This window comes from Caretta caretta, chromosome 3, assembly GCF_965140235.1.
Source record: "Caretta caretta isolate rCarCar2 chromosome 3, rCarCar1.hap1, whole genome shotgun sequence".
NCBI lineage: Eukaryota > Metazoa > Chordata > Testudines > Cheloniidae > Caretta > Caretta caretta.
In genome coordinates, this window is record NC_134208.1 from 342,757 (window position 1) to 362,743 (window position 19,987).

The following is a 19,987-nucleotide window of genomic DNA, read 5'->3' on the forward strand; positions in this document are numbered from 1 at the left end:
CACCTCACCTGGTGCCTGCTTGCTTCATCAAGGCAGCAATCTTTTTGCTCTGGGCATAGGTGACTTTGTGAGCACGTTCATATGTCCTCAGGATTTCCAGGAGGCACCTAGACATTGGAAGAACATAGAGAGGACTCATGGGACCTGTGCATGCCAAACTCCTGTCTGCCCCAATGCCATTCACAGTCTGACCAGGAGCAGTCAAGTGCGGAGGTCCTGTCCCAATGTCCCAGCATGACATCAATATTCCCAGCCAATCCCCGACCATAACAATAGGCCAGCTGGGTACCCAGCCAAGCAGGGGACTCCAGCACTGGGGGGAGGTTGCCTGCCTAGTGTAGCCTACTAGCTCTGTAACCGGAGACTTACTTCTCTGAGATGTCAGTGTCCTTGGAGGCTGTCTTGTGTGCTCCCAGCAACAATGTCTCTAGCAGGATCTTGGTGGCACTCCCACCCTTCATCCGTGAGGAGCCACTGATGCCTTCAGGCTGAGGCAGTGGGAGAGAGAGAACTGAATGACACATGGGCACTGGGGCTCAAACCCACTCCCCAAGCCCCCATCCTGAGTGTACTGGAAAATTAAACCCCACTCCCTGTGCACCCCATCCTGTGGGATCGAAGACTATCTTCCAAGCAGCCCCATCCCGGGCAGGTACTCCCTAGACTTATATAAATGTATGGCTGGAAATGATCTGAGTTGTCATCAAGTCAAGACCCTGCCCTCAGGCAGCACCAAGAACACCATATAGACCATCCCTGACAGGTGTTTGTCCAACCTGTTCTGAAAAACTTCCAGTGATGGAGATTTCACAACCGCCCCTGGAAACATATTCCAGAACGTAACTACCCTTATAGGCCTTAGGAAAAACTTTCTAACTAACCGAAATCTCCCTTGCTGCAGAGAAGCCAATTACTTCTTGTCCTGTTCTCAATGGATGTGAAGAACAATGGATCACCATCCTCTTTGTAATAGCCCGTAACATATCTGAAGACTATCAGGTCCCCCTCAGTTGTCTTTTCTCAAGACTAAAGCTGGACAATCACAAGTCCATGGGGCCGGATGCACTGCATCTGAGAGTGCTAAAGGAGTTGGCGGATGTGATTGCAGAGCCATTGTCCATTATCTTTGAAAACACATAACAATCGGGGGAGGTCCTGGACTGGAAAAAGGCTAGTCTGCTGCTTGCCGGGGGCTAAGATTCGCGATGTGACGGAGAGACTGCCGAGACTCATCAAGCCCTCGGATCGCTACCCCTTCCTGCTTCTCCACGTGGGCACCAATGATACTGCCAAGAATGACCTTGAGCGGATCACTGCGGACTATGTGGCTCTAGGAAGAAGGATAAAGGAGTTGGAGGTGCAAGTGGTGTTCTCGTCCATCCTCCCCGTGGAAGGAAAAGGCCTAGGTAGGGAGCGTCGAATCGTGGAAGTCAACGAATGGCTACGCAGGTGGTGTCGGAGAGAAGGCTTTGGATTCTTCGACCATGGGATGGTGTTCCAAGAAGGAGTGCTAGGCAGAGACGGGCTCCACTTAACGAAGAGAGGGAAGAGCATCTTCGCGAGCAGGCTGGCTAACCTAGTGAGGAGGGCTTTAAACTAGGTTCACCGGGGAAAGGAGACCAAAGCCCTGAGGTAAGTGGGAAAGCGGGATACCGGGAGGAAGCACAGGCAGGAATGTCTGTGAGGGGAGGGCTCCTGCCTCATACTGGGAATGAGGGGCGATCAACAGGTTATCTCAAGTGCTTATATACAAATGCACAAAGCCTTGGAAACAAGCAGGGAGAACTGGAGGTCCTGGTGATGTCAAGGAACTATGACGTGATTGGAATAACAGAGACTTGGTGGGATAACTCACATGACTGGAGTACTGTCATGGATGGTTATAAACTGTTCAGGAAGGACAGGCAGGGCAGAAAAGGTGGGGGAGTAGCACTGTATGTAAGGGAGCAGTATGACTGCTCAGAGCTCCGGTACGAAACTGCAGAAAAACCTGAGTGTCTCTGGATTAAGTTTAGAAGTGTGTGCAACAAGAGTGATGTAGTGGTGGGAGTCTGCTATAGACCACCGGACCAGGGGGATGAGGTAGATGAGGCTTTCTTCCGGCAGCTCACGGAAGCTACTGGATCGCATGCCCTGATTCTCATGGGTGACTTTAATTTTCCTGATATCTGCTGGGAGAGCAATACAGCGGTGCATAGACAATCCAGGAAGTTTTTGGAAAGCGTAGGGGACAATTTCCTGGCGCAAGTGCTCGAGGAGCCAACTAGGGGGGGCGCTTTTCTTGACCTGCTGCTCACAAACCGGGTAGAATTAGTGGGGGAAGCAAAAGTGGATGGGAATCTGGGAGGCAGTGACCATGAGTTGGTTGAGTTCAGGATCCTGACACAGGGAAGAAAGGTAAGCAGCACGATACGGACCCTGGACTTCAGGAAAGCAGACTTCGACTCCCTCAGGGAACGGATGGCCAGGATCCCCTGGGGGACTAACTTGAAGGGGAAAGGAGTCCAGGAGAGCTGGCTGTATTTCAAGGAATCCCTGTTGAGGTTACAGGGACAAACCATCCCGATGAGTCGAAAGAATAGTAAATATGGCAGGCGACCAGCTTGGCTTAATGGTGAAATCTTAGCGGATCTTAAACATAAAAAAGAAGCTTACAAGAAGTGGAAGGTTGGACATATGACCAGGGAAGAGTATAAAAATATTGCTAGGGCATGTAGGAATGTTATCAGGAGGGCCAAATCGCACCTGGAGCTGCAGCTAGCCAGAGATGTCAAGAGTAACAAGAAGGGTTTCTTCAGGTATGTTGGCAACAAGAAGAAAGCCAAGGATAGTGTGGGCCCCTTACTGAATGAGGGAGGCAAACTAGTGACAGAGGATGTGGAAAAAGCTAATGTACTCAATGCTTTTTTTGCCTCTGTTTTCACTAACAAGGTCAGCTCCCAGACTGCTACGCTGGGCATCACAAAATGGGAAGAGATGGCCAGCCCTCTGTGGAGATAGAGGTGGTTAGGGACTTTTTAGAAAAGCTGGACGTGCACAAGTCCATGGGGCCGGACGAGTTGCATCCGAGAGTGCTGAAGGAACTGGCGGCTGTGATTGCAGAGCCATTGGCCATTATCTTTGAAAACTCGTGGCGAACCGGGGAAGTCCCGGATGACTGGAAAAAGGCTAATGTAGTGCCAATCTTTAAAAAAGGGAAGAAGGAGGATCCTGGGAACTACAGGCCAGTCAGCCTCACTTCAGTCCCTGGAAAAATCATGGAGCAGGTCCTCAAAGAATCAATCCTGAAGCACTTGCATGAGAGGAAAGTGATCAGGAACAGCCAGCATGGATTCACCAAGGGAAGGTCATGCCTGACTAATCTAATCGCCTTCTATGATGAGATTACTGGTTCTGTGGATGAAGGGAAAGCAGTGGATGTATTGTTTCTTGACTTTAGCAAAGCTTTTGACACGGTCTCCCACAGTATTCTTGTCAGCAAGTTAAGGAAGTATGGGCTGGATGAATGCACTACAAGGTGGGTAGAAAGCTGGCTAGATTGTCGGGCTCAACGGGTAGTGATCAATGGTTCCATGTCTAGTTGGCAGCCGGTATCAAGTGGAGTGCCCCAAGGGTCGGTCCTGGGGCCGGTTTTGTTCAATATCTTCATAAATGATCTGGAGGATGGTGTGGATTGCACTCTCAGCAAATTTGCGGATGATACTAAACTGGGAGGAGTGGTAGATACGCTGGAGGGGAGGGATAGGATACAGAAGGACCTAGACAAATTGGAGGATTGGGCCAAAAGAAATCTGATGAGGTTCAATAAGGATAAGTGCAGGGTCCTGCACTTAGGACGGAAGAACCCAATGCACAGCTGCAGACTAGGGACCGAATGGCTAGGCAGCAGTTCTGCGGAAAAGGACCTAGGGGTGACAGTGGACGAGAAGCTGGATATGAGTCAGCAGTGTGCCCTTGTTGCCAAGAAGGCCAATGGCATTTTGGGATGTATAAGTAGGGGCATAGCGAGCAGATCAAGGGACGTGATCGTTCCCCTCTATTCGACATTGGTGAGGCCTCATCTGGAGTACTGTGTCCAGTTTTGGGCCCCACACTTCAAGAAGGATGTGGATAAATTGGAGAGAGTCCAGCGAAGGGCAACAAAAATGATTTGGGGTCTGGAACACATGAGTTATGAGGAGAGGCTGAGGGAGCTGGGATTGTTTAGCCTGCAGAAGAGAAGAATGAGGGGGGATTTGATAGCTGCTTTCAACTACCTGAAAGGGGGTTCCAAAGAGGATGGCTCTAGACTGTTCTCAATGGTATCAGATGACAGTACGAGGAGTAATGGTCTCAAGCTGCAGTGGGGGAGGTTTAGATTGGATATTAGGAAAAACTTTTTCACTATGAGGGTGGTGAAACACTGGAATGCGTTACCTAGGGAGGTGGTAGAATCTCCTTCCTTAGAGGTTTTTAAGGTCAGGCTTGACAAAGCCCTGGCTGGGATGATTTAACTGGGAATTGGTCCTGCTTTGAGCAGGGGGTTGGACTAGATGACCTTCTGGGGTCCCTTCCAACTCTTATATTCTATGATTCTATGATTAATGTAGTGCCCATCTTTAAAAAAAAGGGAAGGAGGATGATACTGGGAACTACAGGCCAGTCAGCTTCACCTCAGTTCCTGGAAAAATCATGGAGCAGGTCCTCAAGGAATCAATTCTGAAGCACTTAGAGGAGAGGAAAGTGATCAGGAACAGTCAGCATGGATTCACCAAGGGCAAGTCATGCCTGACTAACCTAATTGCCTTTTATGATGAGATAACTGGCTCTGTGCATGAGGGGAAAGCAGTGGACGTGTTATTCCTTGACTTTAGAAAAAGCTTTTGATACGGACTCCCACAGTATTCTTGCCAGCAAGTTAAAGAAGTATGGGCTGGATGAATGGACTGTAAGGTGGATAGAAAGTTGGCTAGATTGTCGGGCTCAACGGGTAGTGATCAATGGCTCCATGTCTAGTTGGCAGCCGGTATCAAGTGGAGTGCCCCAAGGATCGGTCCCGGGGCTGGTTTTGTTCAATATCTTCATTAATAATCTGGAGGATGACATGGACTGCACCCTCAGCAAGTTTGCAGATGACACTAAACTGGGAGGAGTGGTAGATACGTTGGAGGGTAGGGATAGGATACAGAGGGCCCTAGACAAATTGGAGGTTTGGGCCAAAAGAAATCTGATGAGGTTCAACAAGGACAAGTGCAGAGTCCTGCACTTAGGATGGAAGAATCCCATGCACCGCTACAGACTAGGGACCGAATGGCTAGGCAGCAGTTCTGCGGAAAAGGACCTAGAGGTTACAGTGGATGAGAAGCTGGATGAGAGTCAACAGTGTGCCCTTGTTGCCAAGAAGGCTAACAGTATTTTGGGACGTATAAGTAGGGGCACTGCCAGCAGATCGAGGGACATGATCGTTCCCCTCTATTTGACATTGGTGAGGCCTCATCTGGAGTACTGTGTCCAGTTTTGGGCCCCACACTACAAGAAGGATGTGGAAAAATTGGAAAACATCCAGAGGTGGGCAACAAAAATAATTAGGGGACTGGAACACATGACTTATGAGGAGAGGCTGAGAGAGCTGGGATTGTTTAGTCTGCGGAAGAGAAGGATGAGGGGGGATTTGATACTGCTTTCAACTACCTGAAACGGGGTTCCAAAGAGGATGGATCTAGACTGTTCTCAGTGGTAGCAGATGACAGAACGAGGAGCAATGGTCTCAAGTTGCAGTGGGGGAGATTTAGGTTGGATATTAGGAAAAACTTTTTCACTAGGAGGGTGGTGAAACACTGGAATGCGTTACCTAGGGAGGTGGTGGAATCTCCTTCCTTAGAAGTTTTTAAGGTCAGGCTTGACAAAGCCTTGGCTGGGATGATTTAATTGGGGATCGGTCCTGCTTTGAGCAGGGGGTTGGACTAGATGACCTCCTGAGGTCCCTTCCAACCCTGATATTCTATGATTCTATTATCCTCCAGGTGCTTACAAACTGATTGTTTAATAATTTGTTCCAGTATCTTTCCAGGTATCAAAGTTAGATTGACTGATCTATAATTCCTGGGATCCTCTTTGTTCCTCTTTTTAAAGATTGGTATTAGGTTTGCCCTTCTCAAGTCCACTGGGACCTCACCCATCCTCCACGAGTTCTCAGCAATATTGTGTTGAGTATCTTGCATTAAATGCCTCAGCCTTCTTAATGTCATCAGTCATTAGCTCTCCTTCTCTGCTAAGGAGAGGACCTACATCTTCCTTCATCTTTCTCTTGTTCCTCATGTATTTAAAGAACCTCTGCTTATTGCCTTTATGTCCCTTGCTACGTATGACACATTTTGTGCCTTAGCCTTTCTGTTTTTGTCCCTACATGCCCAGGCCGTTCTTTTGTACTCCTCCTTAGCAATCGGACCTTTTACGTAGAATTCTTTTTTCGTTTTCAGGTCATTGAAGAGCTCCTGATGAAGCCATACTGACCTCTTATTATTCATCCTATCTTTCCTTGATATGGGAAGTTTGCAACTGTGCCTTTAATATGGTCTCCTGGAGAAACTGCCAGTTCTCCTGAACTCCTTTATCCCTTAGATTTTCTTTCCATGGGACCTTACATAGCAGTTATCTGAAGTTCTTAAAATTGGCTTTTTTGAAATCCATTGTCCTTATTCTGCTGCTCTCACTCCTTGCTTTCCTTAGAACATACTGGTACACTGAACCGAGGCCAGAAACCACTGAGTTTCAGTCTCTCACTGCAGATGTTCATAGGCAGCTTGTCCAACTGGGGAGACCAGCCCAGAGGCAGGGCTTCTGGGACACAGTGCATTCTGCATGCAGATCACAGCTGTCCCTGCAGGCAGCAATTCTCATGGAGCTGGAACAAGTACCTGTGACCAGAGTGCTGGGAGCTTGTCCCTACTGGGAATCCGGGCCTCAGTCAGCTCACCTGCAAAAGACTGCTGGGGATGTGTAAGCTAACCGGCTGGGAGGCTGGATGAGCCAATTAGTCCATTAGCTGAGGGGTATAAAAAGGACAGGCAGTACTGGGGGAGAGAGGGAGAGGAGCGAAGTCCAGTCTGTTCACAGACCTCTGTTCCTCCCCAGCGCTGAGGGAAAGAGCTAATGGGTGAGAAGCCCTGTCTATAATATTGCTGCCTGGGATTGTATTGGGGTTGGTGGCGGGAATGTAAAGAAACCACACAAAGTTGCCACTCAACCGAGAGATTCTGAGAAGTTTCTGGGGTATCGGAGGACAGGGATGGGGAGGGCCCCGTTACAGTGCCAAATCCCTTCAACTCCTACTGTGACTGCAACACACAGCTCTAGCTCCCCTCCCCATCCTGCCTGCTGCACAGACACAGATCACAAGAGCAATGCTGAAAGGCTGAAGGCAGAGCTGCCTCCCAGCGTCAGCAGTGCTCCCATTGGCCTGGCTCACCCCACTTCCTGCCCTGGCCTGCCTCATCTCATCCTGCTGTTCCTGTTGTCACCTGACTATGCTCCTGTGCAGGGATCCCAAAAGCCCCAAGCACCTTTTGTGCATGAGAGGGGGAACAAATAAATGCTGGAGGCCTACAGAGCAGTGGGAGCTCCCTTCTGCCTGAGCTTCTGGTCCTGTGCTATTCCCATGGCAATGGGGTGAGGTGTAACCCCAGTCCTGAGCCTCTTCAGACGCAGCACTCACCTATATTAAATCCAGACCCCCACAGGTCGACTCCGAGCAGGAGCTGGGCTGCTCTGATCGCAGAGGCCTTGGCCCTCTACCCCAGGGATCTGCAGAGCTCTCTCTCAGTTCCAGCCCCTTTCTCCCCAGTCTTCTGTAACTGATCCTGCTGACCCTGTCTCATCAGAACTCCTTGCTGAACGTTAGAGACAGCCCTTCACCGAGCAGGAGCCCAACCCAAAGAGGATTTCCAGGCAGCATTCTGGAGAGGATCCAAAAAGCGGGTGGAACCTGTCACCTACCCCCACAGCAGGATTGAGGATAAAGGCTTTGTGCGACTCCTGCAGCTTCTGCATCCGCTCAGCCACCTGGCGGAAAGTAGAGTGCCAGCCCTCGATCTTATCATTCCTGCAGGAGAGACCTACTGCAGTCAAGCCTGGGACAAGGACCTCACCCTGCCTCAGAGACTAACATCCCTGTGACCAGGCCTGGGCCTGAGCCAGACAATGGGGCTTCCCCATCAAATCCCAGGCCTGACATCCCCAAGAGAGGGCCCAGCCCTCAGCCCTGCCCTGGGGCTTCCCCATCTAACCCCAGGCCTGACATCCCCGTGAGAGGGCCGGGCCCTCAGCTCTGCCAGGGGCTTCCCCATCCAATCCCAGGCCCTCAGCTCTGCCAGGGGCTTCCCCATCCAATCCCAGGCCTGACATCCCCAAGAGAGGGCCCAGCCCTCAGCTCTGCCCCGGGGCTTCCCCATCCAACCCCAGGCCTGACATCCCCATGAGAGGGCCGGGCCCTCAGCTCTGCCAGGGGCTTCCCCATCCAACCCCAGGCCTGACATCCCCGTGAGAGGGCCGGGCCCTCAGCTCTGCCAGGGGCTTCCCCATCCAATCCCAGGGCTGACATCCCCAAGAGAGGGCCCAGCCCTCAGCCCTGCCCTGCGGCTTCCCCATCCAACCCCAGGCCTGACATCCCCGTGAGAGGGCCCAGCCCTCAGCTCTGCCCCGGGGCTTCCCCATCCAACCCCAGGCCTGACATCCCCGTGAGAGGGCCCAGCCCTCAGCTCTGCCCCGGGGCTTCCCCATCCAACCCCAGGCCTGACATCCCCGTGAGAGGGCCCAGCCCTCAGCTCTGCCAGGGGCTTCCCCATCCAACCCCAGGCCTGACATCCCCAAGAGAGGGCCCAGCCCTCAGCTCTGCCCCGGGGCTTCCCCATCCAACCCCAGGCCTGACATCCCCGTGAGAGGGCCGGGCCCTCAGCTCTGCCAGGGGCTTCCCCATCCAACCCCAGGCCCACAGCTCTGCCAGGGGCTTCCCCATCCAACCCCAGGCCTGACATCCCCATGAGAGGGCCCAGCCCTCAGCTCTGCCCCGGGGCTTCCCCATCCAACCCCAGGCCTGACATCCCCGTGAGAGGGCCGGGCCCTCAGCTCTGCCAGGGGCTTCCCCATCCAACCCCAGGCCTGACATCCCCGTGAGAGGGCCCAGCCCTCAGCTCTGCCAGGGGCTTCCCCATCCAACCCCAGGCCCACAGCTCTGCCAGGGGCTTCCCCATCCAACCCCAGGCCTGACATCCCCATGAGAGGGCCCAGCCCTCAGCTCTGCCCCGGGGCTTCCCCATCCAACCCCAGGCCTGACATCCCCGTGAGAGGGCCAGGCCCTCAGCTCTGCCAGGGGCTTCCCCATCCAACCCCAGGCCTAACATTCCCGTGAGAGGGCCGGGCCCTCAGCTCTGCCAGGGGCTTCCCCATCCAGCCCCAGGCCCTCAGCCCTGCCAGGGGCTTCCCCATCCAGCCCCAGGCCTGACATCCCCGTGAGAGGGCCGGGCCCTCAGCCCTGCTCTGGGGCTTCCCCATCCAACCCCAGGCCTGACATCCCCGTGAGAGGGCCGGGCCCTCAGCCCTGCCAGGGGCTTCCCACCCTGCTCCAGGGGGCCGCGTAGATTTTCAGGGAACTGGGTGAGACAACGTGGGAGGCTGACTGGCAGGTTCCACCTCAGCATGATCTGGTTCTCACTGGAGATGGACTCAAGCTCTGGGCTGGAGATGCCAGCATTAGGGCCTGGTGTAGGCCCTTGTCTAGGGCAGGTGGAGCAACTGAGCCCACGGTGCCCCTTCCCTGCTCCCATGCTGGCTGTTACCTGGCCATGCTGACGGGGTTGAATCCCACCAGGACTGGCAGGAAGATGTCCAGGTTATTCATGCAAAAGTCCAGCTGTCCTGCCACAAAAGGGGCCTGTAGCAAACAGAGTCAGTGAGACCCCTAACTACCCTCCCCAGGCTGAGCACAGATCAGAGTCCACCCTGCCTGCTACCACAAAGGGGACCAACCAAGGGTACAAACCAAGACAAGTTGCAATCCCCACCCTAACGGTCCCCCATGCTGAGCACTGATTGTACCACAGCCAGTAAGCCACCCTACCATGGCAGGCACCCACTCCCCTCCCAAACCTTGACTATGGCAGGTATCCACTTCGTCACCCCCTTCTGTGATCATCCACTCTGCAGCTCCCCACCCCGACTATACCAGGCACCCACTCTGCACCCGCACCACGACAATGGCAGGCACCCACTCTATACCCACCCACCCTGACAATGAAAGGGACCCACTCTGTTTCCCCTCCTAACACTGACTGTACCAGGCATCCACTCTGCTCCCAGCAAATTTGCAATAATCCATTGGATACTTACAGAAAAACCACATGAAATTCCAATGAAAACTACTTTTTTCTTCCCCTCACAGACCTGGGGAGAAAATGGGAGAACTCAGTATGGTGTGGGTGAGAGGAGGGGCTGCCCTGGCACTGCGCTGGGGTGGGGAGAGGGGCTGCCCCGGCACTGGGATGAGTGGGCAAGGTGACCTTGTACTTTGCTGCCCCCTCCTCTCCCTGCCTGAGCAGTGGGAAAGAGGGAGACCCTGCCCAGGCAGAGTTGAGAGAGAGGAAGCCAGAGCTGCTCTGGCCCTTCCTCCGCTGTGCCCTGCCTTGCTGCCCCCTTGAATGCCTTTGGGGAGCAGTGGGCACTGCCTGATTTTCACCCTGTGACCTTTACTCCCATCCCTGTTTTTTTGTTTGTTGTCCCCAGTGTTCAGCTGTGGCCCCAGTTCCCTGGCCCATCCCAACGGCTAAGGAGGAGGGCCTTAGCTATGTGCGGGGCTTAGGCCCGCTGTCTCCTGGAAATCCACAGTATGCCCTCCCCTGGCAATCCTCTTCCTGCCTTCCCGCCTTCCCAGAGAGACTCGGTGCATGAAACTGCCATGGGTCCTCTGAGTCACAGCTGAAGTTTTGTTTCAGTCTGTCTCCTTCCCCATCTCCAGACCTCACCTTGCTCAGCTCCTCGATCCCCAGCAGGGCGCAGTCCTCCAGTCCCTCCTGGGACACCACTAGGGATCTACATGAGGAAACAACCTTGTTCAGTTACTCACAGGTACAACCAAAACACACACACTCAGATCACAGGAACCCGCAGGCTCATGCTCCCCTTCTCAGGGCTGAACTGTCCCCCATGCACTCAGGGATGCAGGACATGTAGACTCCACAGCCTGCAGCTGGCAGACACAGGAAACCTAAGCAGCCTGTGACCGCAAATGGGCCCCGTCACTCTAGCCCAAGTTGCCTGGGCTGCCCCCGGTGCAGTGCAGCACACATGTTGCAGCTGGTTAATCTGGAGGCCACAAGCACCAGGCTCACTGCAGCCACATCCTGCACCTGGGAGAAATGGGCAGTGAGCTGGTGCTTGTGGCCTCCGGGTTAACCAGCTGCAACACAGGGGGAAAAAGGGATTTCTGGCTCCATTTGCCACCTGATAGCTAAAAGCCCCTCTTCACTGAATCTCAGAGTGGGAGCAAGACCTCCTCCTGTGCACCAGCCTCAGCTCAGTCCTATCTGAGTGAGCTCCAGCTGGCTTGGTTGCATAGATTCATAGAGGTTAATGTCAAAAGTGACCAGCATCATTAGCTCATGTAGTCTGATGTCCTGTAGAACACAGCCAATGTGTTAATAATTCCACCCAGCTACCCTTGGACTCAGCCCAGTAATTTGTGTTTTGACTAAAGCATCTTCCAGAAAGGCAGCTAGGCTTGAGCTGGAGATATCAAGAGATGCTGAATCCATCATTTCTACTGATAGTTTGTTACAATGGTTAATCACCTGTGCCTTATTTCTAATTGGAATTTGTCTGGCTTTATCTTCCAGCCATTGGTTCTTGTTCTACTTTTCTCCACCAGATTGAAGAGCTCTTTAGTACACAGTATTTGCTCCCTGTGAAGGTACTTAGACACTGGAATCAATCAGCTTTTGATCTTTTTGACTAACTAAACCAAGGGTGGACAAACTTTTTGGCCTGAGGGCCACATCAGTGAATAGAAATTGTACTGCGGGCCATGAATGCTCACAAAATTGGGGTTGAGGTGTGGGAGGGGGTGCGGGCTCTGGGGTGGGGCTGGGGATGAGGATGAGGAGTTTAAGGTGTAGGAGGGTGCTCCAGGCTGGGATCGAGGGGTTTAGAGAGTGGGAGGGGGATCAGGGCTGGGGCAGGGGATTGGGGCCCGGTGAGAGGCTCAGGGGGTGCAGGCTCCGAGCAGCACTTATCTCAAGTGGCTCCCAGAAGCAGTGGCATGTGCCTTCTCTGGCTCCTACACGGAGGTGCGGCCAGGTGGCTCTGCACACTGCCCCATCCTCAGGCACCGCCCCTGCAGCTCCCACTGGAGGGCATAGGAGCCAAAGCAGGGCCATGCCGTGGTTTCTGGGAGTTGCGTGGTGCTTGTGTCCTTGTGTCCCGGCTGGAGCACCGGAACAGACCTGAGCTGCATAGCGCGGCCCCAACCCTGCGCGGCTCAGCCCCACTCCGGCCAAGGCATAGTGCGGCCCTGAACCTGTGCCCTGGCCGGAGCACTGGAGCGGGTCTGAGCCGCGTGGTGTGGCCCTTGACCCAGCACACAGGCCGGAGCAGGGCCAAGCCGCATGGTGCAGTGTGGCCCCGACCCAGCGCCCAGGCCAGAGCACCAGAGCAGGGCCCAGCTGCTGGTGTCGCCTCCGACGCAGCACCCGTCTGGAGCACCAGAACGTGGCCGAGCCGTGTGGTGCAGCCCTGACCCAGCGCCCTGGCTGGAGCGCAGGAGCAGGGCTGAGCCGCATGATCCGGCCCACAACCCTGTGCCCCGAACAGAGCACTGGAGCGGAGCTGAGCTACGTGGTGCGGCTCGCAGGCCGGCTTAAAATGGCTCGCAGGCCAGCTCCAGCCCACGGGCCGTAGTTTGCCAACCCCTGAACTAAACTGATTGAGCTCCGTAAGTTTCTCACTGTAAGTGAATTTTTCCAACCCTTGAATAATTTTTGTGGCTCTTCTCTGCACCCTCTCAAGTTTTCCAACATCCTTTTAAACTGTGGATACCAAAACTGGATACAGTATTCCAGTATCAATCTCACCAATGTCATATATAGAGGTGAAATCATCTCCCTGCTCCTACTCACTTCTCCCCTGCTTATACATCAAATAACTGCATTCACCCTTTTGGCCAGACCATCACACTCCTCTTCAGCTGCTTGTCCAGTGGGACCACATAATCTTTGCAGAGTCACTGCTTTCCAGGATGCAGTCTCCATTCTATAGGCATGGCCTGCAGTCCTCGTTTCTAGCTGTAGGCATTTGGCAATATTAAACCACATTTTGTTTCAAATCAGCCAGCTTACCAATTGATCCACCTTGCCCTGTATGATGCCCTGTCCTCTTCGTAGTTTACTTTGACAATCTGTGTGTCATCCATGAGTTTATATTTAATTCCAGATCATTGATTAAAGGGTTGAATAGCATCAGGCCCCAGTACCAGTGAATTCCATTAGAAACACCCCCATTAGATTATCATTCCCTATTGACAACTGCTAACCAGAGACCCACATGCGCTCGACCCCACACATACAGTACTGGTCTATAAACGGTGCACTGGAGCACTCTCTGCCATCCCCTGCTTGGCCAGGCAGAGGGGGAGGCAAGATGCTACCCACTAGGGTCTCAGATGGGACAAATGTCGGTGTCTGGCTGGGAGACAGCCAGAGCCACAGCCGGAAGCAAAGGCCATTATCTGCTCAGCTAGGCTGAGTGCAAACACGTGCTCTCCCCCTTACCTGTCTCCCCCAGCAATGATGTACGTGTAACGGGGCAGCTGACCTAGACCCTTCAGCAGCTTGTTAAAGGAAACCTGGGAAGAGAGAGAGAGAGAGAGGCACAAAAACAGGCAGGCCATGCACCCCAGCAACCTGTCTATAAATTAACCATCCTAGGAACCACCCAGCCCATGCAGGCCAGGGAGCTACAATATACTGTGAAGAGAAGACAAAGCCAGAGGCAGCAGCAGACCCCTTTCCCCAGTGACATACACAATAGGAGGCCCCCTAAGCCAGCACCGCTGTATCTGCCCTGTAGAGCCCACCTCTAACAGGAAACTACTGGTCCTCGCCCCAAGGTTTCCAGTCCAGGCATGAGCTCCAGTGCACGATTATTTCTGCCAGGGGCTTGGGGCTGGCCCCATAACACAAGCAGAAACAGGTATTATAAGTGGGAAATCGAACCCAAGAGGAGCACCCGCACCCACCCCATCCCAGGCAGCCAGAACTGACCCAGAGAGTTCATGGCAATTTGTGATTGCAACCCATTGCACCCTTTCTGCCTGCTGCCATGGCTCCCTGGGGCGCCCCTGTGCTGCTTACAGCACCCTGCACCCTCAAGCCATCCTATGCTCCACCCATGCAGCCCATGGCACTGTGTTCATAGAATCATAGAATATCAGGGTTGGAAGGGACCCCTGAAGGTCATCTAGTCCAACCCCCTGCTCGAAGCAGGACCAATTCCCAGTTAAATCATCCCAGCCAGGGCTTTGTCAAGCCTGACCTTAAAAACCTCTAAGGAAGGAGATTCTACCACCTCCCTAGGTAACGCATTCCAGTGTTTCACCACCCTCCTAGTGAAAAAGTTTTTCCTAATATCCAATCTAAACCTCCCCCACTGCAACTTGAGACCATTACTCCTCGTTCTGTCATCTGCTACCATTGAGAACAGTCTAGAGCCATCCTCTTTGGAACCCCCTTTCAGGTAGTTGAAAGCAGCTATCAAATCCCCCCTCATTCTTCTCTTCTGCAGGCTAAACAATCCCAGCTCCCTCAGCCTCTCCTCATAAGTCATGTGTTCTAGACCCCTAATCATTTTTGTTGCCCTTCGCTGGACTCTCTCCAATTTATCCACATCCTTCTTGTAGTGTGGGGCCCAAAACTGGACACAGTACTCCAGATGAGGCCTCACCAATGTCGAATAGAGGGGAACGATCACGTCCCTCGATCTGCTCGCTATGCCCCTACTTATACATCCCAAAATGCCATTGGCCTTCTTGGCAACAAGGGCACACTGCTGACTCATATCCAGCTTCTCGTCCACTGTCACCCCAGGTCCTTTTCCGCAGAACTGCTGCCTAGCCATTCGGTCCCTAGTCTGTAGCGGTGCATTGGGTTCTTCCGTCCTAAGTTCTAAGTGTTCTCTCCCCTCATGGTTCAAGGCCTGGGGCATGCTGAGCACCTGCAGGAAAGCTGAGGGGCCGGGGAGAGCTAAGTGTCTTGATGGGTCTGGGAGAACCTGAGCATCTTTGTGGGAGCTGGGGAGGGGGAGGGGGCTGAGTGTCTCCACTGAGGCCAGTGCGGCTGGGGGTTGAGCATCTCCAGGGATCCCAAGAGGGATGTGCCTCACTGGGAGACCATGGGGGCACAGTGTGCTTGGGAAATGGAGAGGGATGCTGAGCCCCTCTGGGGTGGGGTTAGGGAGGCTGAGCTGCACTGGGTAGCCAGGGGCGTTGCTGGAGAATGTAGGGGGCTGAGTATCTCCAAGTAGGCTGTGTCCTTAGGAGGTTGGTGTGCATCATTGGGAGGATGGGGTGTGCTGAGCATATCCCGGGTGTTCCCCAGGGCTGGGATTCTGCACCAGCACACTGTGGAGATGAGGAGGAAGCAGGAGCAACTCACGGCAATAAGGAAGGCCAGCCTGCCTGAGGTGCCCCCGCCGCTCAGCACGATAAGGGTGTTGTCTGGGTCCTGCAGAACCAATGGAGACAGGTGACTGTCCTGCGGAGCTGGGCCCATCTCCCCAGCCAGAGGCAGGAGTCCCACAGCTGCTCAGAGCAGACAGAGGCCATGGTCGCTTGCACTGAGGACTGTGGCAGCCTTTGATAACAACGTTCAGGATCCCCAGTGGCTCTTAGACCAGGAGTGTTTTTCCCTTTCACATCAGCCTTCCCTGTGAGACCTGGGCCTTGGCCCCCTCCCAGCCACACTCTGCAACACGCTCACTCAAAGCTGCAACTTGTGCAGAACATGGCTGCCTGCTCCGGGAGTCCCAGACCTGGCCTGGACCACAGGCCCAGATGCCTGCCTTGAGGGATCCCATCAGCTGGCTGCTGTGTGAGCACATGGACTCCAGCATCTGGGGTAAGAGCCCCCAGACCCTGCTGCCTCTCCAGCACGTCCTTTAGGAATAGGGAGTGGGCTCTATGATGGCAGCGCATTCACTGTGGTGAGACACCTCTTCCTTTATCATGCCATGGCCCTGATATGGCCCAAGGCTGGTCTGTCCCCAGCTCCCCTGGCTCTGCGAGAGGGAAGGAACCCAGGATGGGGCAGGCCTGGTCCTCTCCAGTGTGGAACTCCAAGAACCACTGAGCCATGGCTCCCCAGACATGCTGATGATGTCACTAAGGACAGCAAAGAGGGCTGATTGAGCATCTCCTGTACGATGTCCAAAGGGTACAGTACCTTTCAGAGCTGACAAAGGGGTACAGTACCTTTCAGAGCTCCATTCCTGTACTGTATCATGCTGCACCTCACCACACTGTACCATGCTGCTCCATACCTCACCTCACTGCACCACGCTGCTCCATACCTCACTGCACCACACCTCACCTCGCTGCACCACACCTTGGTGTACCATGCTGCAACACACCCCACTGCACCTCACCTCTCTGTATCATGTTGCTCCATACCACACTGCATCTAGCTGCACACCTCACTGCACATCACCTCACTGTACCATGCTGCTCCATAGCACACTATGTCTCACCTCATTGCACCACACTTTACCTCATTCCACTGCACTGCACCTCACCTCATAGGAATCACATTGCACTTCACCATGTCATGCCACACTACACTGCATTTCACCATACCACATCCTACTGCGTTGCTTCATGCCAAACTGCACCATACTGCATCACAAGCACGTCCTACCATACTGTACCACACCACATTTCTCTGCACCATACTGCAGTGTGCCGTACCATACCACACCCCACCCACTGCCCCACAGTGCACTGCACTACAATGTACCTTCAGGACTTCCTGCACTTTATTGATAATGTCAATCATGGTCTTCAGCACTGACTCACTGTACAGTCTCTGAGAAGAAAGTGAGAAGATTAGGGCTTTGTGATGTTATCTCCCAACCAGCCCATAGATCGTGAGGGAGAGGTCAGGGCTCTGTGGGGTTACTCACCCCAGCGGGACCCATACTCCATGGGGTGGCTCAGGCCTATGAGGTAACCCCCTCACTCCAAAGCTCAGGGCTCCGCGGGTTTACTGCCCCACCCACCCATATAGACACACACACCAGAAATAGTATGAAAAGGCAGACTATTAACATCATCTGAATACAGGGTTCAGGGTGAGGGCCTGACTGGTCTGCTGGGCTCTGAATGACTGAACTGGGGTTCCCTCATGTGTCATCTCTTCCCTTACAATCAACAAGCTCTCGGTGATGAGGGCAAGGCCAGTGGGAGCAAGAGATAGAGCCTTCTCAGGGGCCAGCCTGATGGCTTTTCAATGCCCTCCAACACAAAGGGAAAACTATCACAAATCTCAGCACCTCCAGGACTCAACGCCAGGCCCACCACTTCCCTAGGCTCTCCCACAGCTCTACAACCAATGTGGCTATGGCGAGGGGATCTCAACACACAGGCAGGCAAGGCAGAGAACTTACCGTATAGTTGAGCAGAGCTTCGTCCTCCTCCTGGAATATCTCTGCATCACATTCCTTCAGAAGCTGGACAATCTGCACAGGGTCAGCCTTATCCAGCTCCCTGGTGATGGGGTTTGACTTCTCACTGATGGGCAGGGTTGCCTCGTACCCCGCCAGCTGAAAGCCAATGCACACAGGATGCAGAGTCTCCCCAGGGCAGAGCGGGACTGGGTCCCAGTGCTAGAATGTCTCCCACAGCCTCTAAATATACTAGTCCAACTGTGCGCATTTAGCCTGGGACAGAAAGCCCCTCCACTGCAACCCTCCACCCCTTCCTCCTCCGCTCACCAGATGGGCTTATTTAAGTTCTTTCGTTGTTGTTATTGTTACTTTCTATTATGGCTGCTCCTAGGAACCTGACCGGTGATCAGGGCGCCATGGTGTTTGGTGCTGTACACATGCTCCCTGCCCAGGGATCGTCCAGTCTTGGGTCAGAAAGGGCACATTAGGAGAACAAAACAGAGCAACAAAGAGGGCTAGAGATGAGGAAACAAAACATTTGGCAAGGGCTCAGCAACCTCAGCATTAACTTGCCTTTGGGTTTCTAAACCTGCTGCACTTGAGATTGAGCCTCAATGGAGAAGATTTGGGAACAAACTGATTAAACAAACAGCAATAAGTCACCAGGACCAGATGGGATTCACCCAAGAATTCTAAAGGAACTCACATATGAAATTGAAGAACTCCTAACTGTGGTATGTAACCTATTGCTTAAATCAGCCTCTGCACCACGTGACTGGAGGGTAGCTAATGTAATGCAGATTTTTTTTAAAGGCTCCAGCGGCAATCCTGGCAATTACAGGCTAGTAAGCATAACTTCAGTACCAGGAAAGTTGGTTGACACTATAGTAAGGAACAGAATTATCAGACACAGAGATGAACACAATATATTGGGGACGAGCTGCTGCTGCTGCTTGCCAGGAGCTAGGATTTGCGATGTGACGGAGAGACTGCCGAGACTCATCAAGCCCTCGGATCGCTGCCCCTTCCTGCTTCTCCACGTGGGCACCAATGACACTGCCAAGAATGACCTTGAGCGCATCACTGTGGACTACGTGGCTCTGGGAAGAAGGATAAAGGAGTTTGAGGCGCAAGTGGTGTTCTCGTCCATCCTCCCCGTGGAAGGAAAAGGCCTGGGTAGAGACCGTCGAATGGTGGAAGTCAACGAATGGCTATGCAGGTGGTGTCGGAGAGAAGGCTTTGGATTCTTTGACCATGGGATGGTGTTCCAAGAAGGAGTGCTAGGCAGAGACGGGCTCCACCTAATGAAGAGAGGGACGAGCATCCTCGCAAGCAGGCTGGCTAACCTAGTGAGGAGGGCTTTAAACTAGGTTCACTGGGGGAAGGAGACCAAAGCCCTGAGGTAAGTGAGGAAGTGGGATACCGGGAGGAAGCACGAGCAGGAGTGCACGAGAGGGGAGGGCTCCTGCCTCATACTGAGAAAGGAGGGGCGATCAGCGGGTTATCTCAAGTGCCTATACACAAATGCAAGAAGCCTGGGAAACAAGCAGGGAGAACTGGAAGTCCTGGCACAGTCAAGGAATTATGATGTGATTGGAATAACAGAGACTTGGTGGGATAACTCACATGACTGGAGTACTGTCATGGAAGGATATAAGCTGTTTAGGAAGGACAGGCAGGGCAGAAAAGGTGGGGGAGTAGCACTGTATGTAAGGGAGCAGTATGACTGCTCAGAGCTCAAGTATGAAACTGCAGAAAAACCTGAGAGTCTCTGGATTAAGTTTAGAAGTGTGAGCAACAAGGGTGATGTCATGGTGGGAGTCTGCTATACACCACTGGACCAGGGGGATGAGGTGGACGAGGCGTTCTTCCGGCAACTCACAGAAGCTACTAGATCGCAGGCCCTGGTTCTCATGGGAGACTTCAATCACCCTGATATCTGCTGGGAGAGCAATACAGCGGTGCACACACAATCCAGGAAGTTTTTGGAAAGTGTAGGGGACGATTTCCCGGTGCAAGTGCTGGAGGAACCAACTAGGGGCAGAGCTCTTCTTGACCTGCTGCTCACAAACCAGGAAGAATTAGTAGGGGAAGCAAAAGTGGATGGGAACCTGGGAGGCAGTGGCCATGAGATGGTCGAGTTCAGGATCCTGACACAAGGAGGAAAGGAAAGCAGCAGAATACGGACCCTGGACTTCAGAAAAGCAGACTTTGACTCCCTCAGGGAACTGATGGGCAAGATCCCCTGGGAGAATAACATGAGGGGGAAAGGAGTCCAGGAGAGCTGGCTGTATTTTAAAGAATCCTT

At 53.3% G+C, this 19,987-nt stretch overlaps 1 protein-coding gene across 1 annotated transcript in view; it reads right to left on the minus strand.

Moving 5' to 3' along the window:
• GCKR (glucokinase regulator) overlaps positions 1-19,987 on the minus strand; it is a 38,028-nt gene that overhangs the window by 11,594 nt on the left and 6,447 nt on the right. The window contains exons 2-11 of the mRNA XM_048846173.2: positions 17,680-17,835; positions 17,031-17,099; positions 15,675-15,743; positions 13,794-13,867; positions 10,995-11,061; positions 10,363-10,416; positions 9,813-9,907; positions 7,975-8,080; positions 370-488; positions 9-107 (exon numbers count right to left, since the gene is read on the minus strand). Coding sequence (XP_048702130.2) covers positions 9-107; positions 370-488; positions 7,975-8,080; positions 9,813-9,907; positions 10,363-10,416; positions 10,995-11,061; positions 13,794-13,867; positions 15,675-15,743; positions 17,031-17,099; positions 17,680-17,835 — 908 coding nt within the window. The remainder of the gene's footprint in view (positions 1-8; positions 108-369; positions 489-7,974; positions 8,081-9,812; positions 9,908-10,362; positions 10,417-10,994; positions 11,062-13,793; positions 13,868-15,674; positions 15,744-17,030; positions 17,100-17,679; positions 17,836-19,987) is intronic.